Source organism: Fulmarus glacialis, unplaced genomic scaffold (genome assembly GCF_000690835.1).
Source record: "Fulmarus glacialis isolate BGI_N327 unplaced genomic scaffold, ASM69083v1 scaffold4648, whole genome shotgun sequence".
NCBI classification, from domain to species: Eukaryota; Metazoa; Chordata; class Aves; order Procellariiformes; family Procellariidae; genus Fulmarus; species Fulmarus glacialis.
This window is the reverse complement of record NW_009228813.1, coordinates 50,282-53,323: the sequence shown is the minus strand read 5'-3', so window position 1 is coordinate 53,323 and position 3,042 is coordinate 50,282. Positions and strand designations below refer to the sequence as shown.

At 39.2% G+C, this 3,042-nt stretch overlaps 1 protein-coding gene across 1 annotated transcript in view; it reads left to right on the top strand.

The window, feature by feature from the left end:
• Positions 1-3,042, top strand: part of ZRANB1 (zinc finger, RAN-binding domain containing 1) — a 31,321-nt gene extending 28,279 nt beyond the window's left edge. Inside the window, 2 exon segments of the mRNA XM_009583599.1 lie at positions 1,385-1,614; positions 2,619-3,042. Of these exon segments, the coding sequence (XP_009581894.1) occupies positions 1,385-1,614; positions 2,619-2,837 (449 nt within the window). The 3' untranslated portion in view covers positions 2,838-3,042.

Below are 3,042 nucleotides of genomic sequence, written 5' to 3'. Positions count from 1 at the left end.
GTTTGGTTCTTTCCCTAAATGTAAGGGCTTGAAACTTTTTGGTTTACACATACCCCTTGTTCTGCATCTTTTGTGTTTAGCACTGAATTACAGTGAGGCTTCATTGTAACAGGGATGGGAGGAAGGGAGCGCTAAGAAGGTATTAAATGGATTTATCCTTAGATCTAGGTGTTGTAAAAACTTGTGTGAATCTTAATCTAAAAAACATGGAAAGACTTGCAGGTATTTCTTGATGGCTAATTCAAAAATGGAGAAAAAAGGGACAAATATTTACCGGTAGCCCCCGCTAACTTTTGTTGCGGCAAAGAAAGATGAATTCTAAACTTAAGTAAGACCTCCAAAACCACCCCCTGCCTCAGATTCCCGTTTTAGCGTTGCCCTTCCATCTCCATGGATGTTGGAGGAGAAGTGAAGTGCCTTGTTTTGCTGCAGCATCTATTCCTAACATACTGGCAGCAGCTGTACTATGAAAGGTTGCTATGCTACATGTGCACTTAAGTTTATGCGTGGCTATTTTTAAACTGTCACAAGGTAAGGCATGCTTTTGCTTAAGTTGTCTTGCAGCAGTACACACCAAGAATTATTTATGTTCTTAGAAGAAAAGAGTTCTAGTTTTATTTTGAGACTTCATGCACCTCAAGTGAATTACTGTCTTTATTGCTAAAAATAGTGGGGATAAAAACTGCAGTTTTTTCAGAATCTGTGACATCAGTAATTTGTTGTATCTGAACAAAATAGTATCAGCTTTTGGGTGGGTTTTTTTTTTTTTGAGACTAGATATGTATAATTGATGTGGGTTAATTTAATCTATTAATACAATGTTTATGAGAAGTTCCATTGTCTCTGGGATAGACTACATACTTAGGTACTAAATAATATTTAATGCAGTAAGTTCTTTTAATAATAAGTTTTGTAAGCAGATGGTGGAATTTTTGTTCTGGTAAAAATAGACATCTGACTGTAGCTTTTATTTCTGTGATGAAGAATCTGATTTTTTTTTTTCTTCATAATTTTTTTTTTATTTTTAAAAAGAGTTACCAAACATAGAAGACTGCTTTTCTAACCTTGTTTTTTGTTCATCACTATACTGTAGATTGTAGCTTTTAGGGGAATGCTAACGTGGTATTGTTTGGAATTGTAATGACTTTTATGTCTAAACTTGTACAGTTGCAGAGTTACTTGACTAACCTCATGTTAGCCTAATAATAATTAGCTGTACTGAAAAGTGTGACCTATATTAGTGTAGACCAAACCAAGTATGTTTTAAATGCTTGTGATCTGCTGCTGTTCCTGCATTTAGCCAAAAGCAAAAGGTTTGTATCAAAATTCTTCGTTGTTGAACATAGTAGTTCTGAGTCTTACCCCTTGTTTTAATTTGTCGTAGGTGTATATTTGCCTTTGTTATGGGAACAGAGTTTTTGTTGGAAAAGTCCGATCGCTCTGGGCTACACGAGGGGCCATTTCTCTGCTCTGGTTGCCATGGAGAACGATGGTTATGGCAATCGAGGTGCTGGTGCTAACTTGAACACTGATGATGATGTTACTGTTACTTTTCTACCGTTGGTGGATAGCGAGAGGAAATTACTGCACATTCACTTCCTTTCTGCCCAAGAGGTAAGGAATGGTTGGGTAGCTGGTGGCCTTGTCACGGCTGCTTCCAAGCTGTGGCCTCAGCAGTCTGTGTAGCCCCATACGTTTTTGCAGTTCAAAGAATTATAGGGAGTATGCTGTTCTGCTTAATTAATACTGCTCCCTTCCCCATCATTTGACGTGATTCTGAAAGATATTTTCCCACAAATTTGATACTTATTTATAGCTCTGTAAATTGAATGTAACTTCACTGTGTATGTGAATACAAGCGTACCTTGAAAAGGACCCAGAAATAAGGATTCTGACACTAACGCGAGACTGAAATATGCCTTTTTTTTTTTTTTCTTTTTTTAAAGGATGCAACATAAATATTGGCCAGTAGTTACAGCATACTCTTACCTCTTTTTCTAATGAAACTCAATTTGTTTCTTCTTTAGTAACTATGATAAAGACAGGGAACCACTTCAGTAAAGTGTGTACATGGGGGAAGGGAGGGTTGGAAAACCTGAAATAATTGCAAAAAGTGGATATCCTGTAGATAAAGGAGAAAAAGTATGGGCTTTAAGTCTAGAGGGATATTTTTTCAGCAAGCCACAACATTTGCTATGTCTTACAAGAGGAAATGTTCAAGAACTGCTAGACTCCTAAAAGCCGCTTTGTAAAGCCAGAAGGCTCTTCTAGGACTTCTCCTCCTTATATATTGTGCCTACCATAAATAATTAGTTGCTTACAAATAATTGAAATATAGGAAAACTATATTGGAAACACACATCTGAAAAATTTAGATAAGGGAGGAATAGCTGGAGAATATTTCCAGAGCCTTCAAATTTTGGTTGAAAACGCAGTGTGCATCAGTTTGGCTTTCGGAGACTCCCAGCTGCGGTGGAGTAGTACGCTAACTCGGTCAGCTTTGAAAAGGAACGGCATTGCCCCCCTAGCCTGGGTATTTCAGAATATCGCAGGTGGCTTGCTTAAGTTGCTGGTAATGTTTCAAGGCTCATTCTCAATCAGTTTTCTCTCTCCCAAAGATAGGTAATGAGGAGCAGCAGGAAAAGCTGCTTCGGGAATGGCTGGACTGCTGTGTGACAGAAGGAGGGGTTCTCGTTGCGATGCAGAAAAGTTCTCGTAGGCGCAATCATCCGCTGGTCACCCAGATGGTAGAGAAGTGGCTCGATCGCTACCGACAGATCCGCCCTTGTACATCCCTTTCCGATGGCGAGGAAGACGAGGATGATGATGATGAATGATGATGAAGAAATTGAAAAGAAAACTACCAGCGCAGAGTGTCTGACCCGGAGTTAGCATTGTGCTCTAGCGGTTCGTTGTGGAACGACCCAGTTCTAGGGGAAACATGCTGTAAAGGATTTTTCTAACCAGCATGGAGAGAGTCTAGAAGCTCATCTGCTGCGTGAAGAGAGCGAAATGGGCTGGACTACAGTTTGTATAAAAACA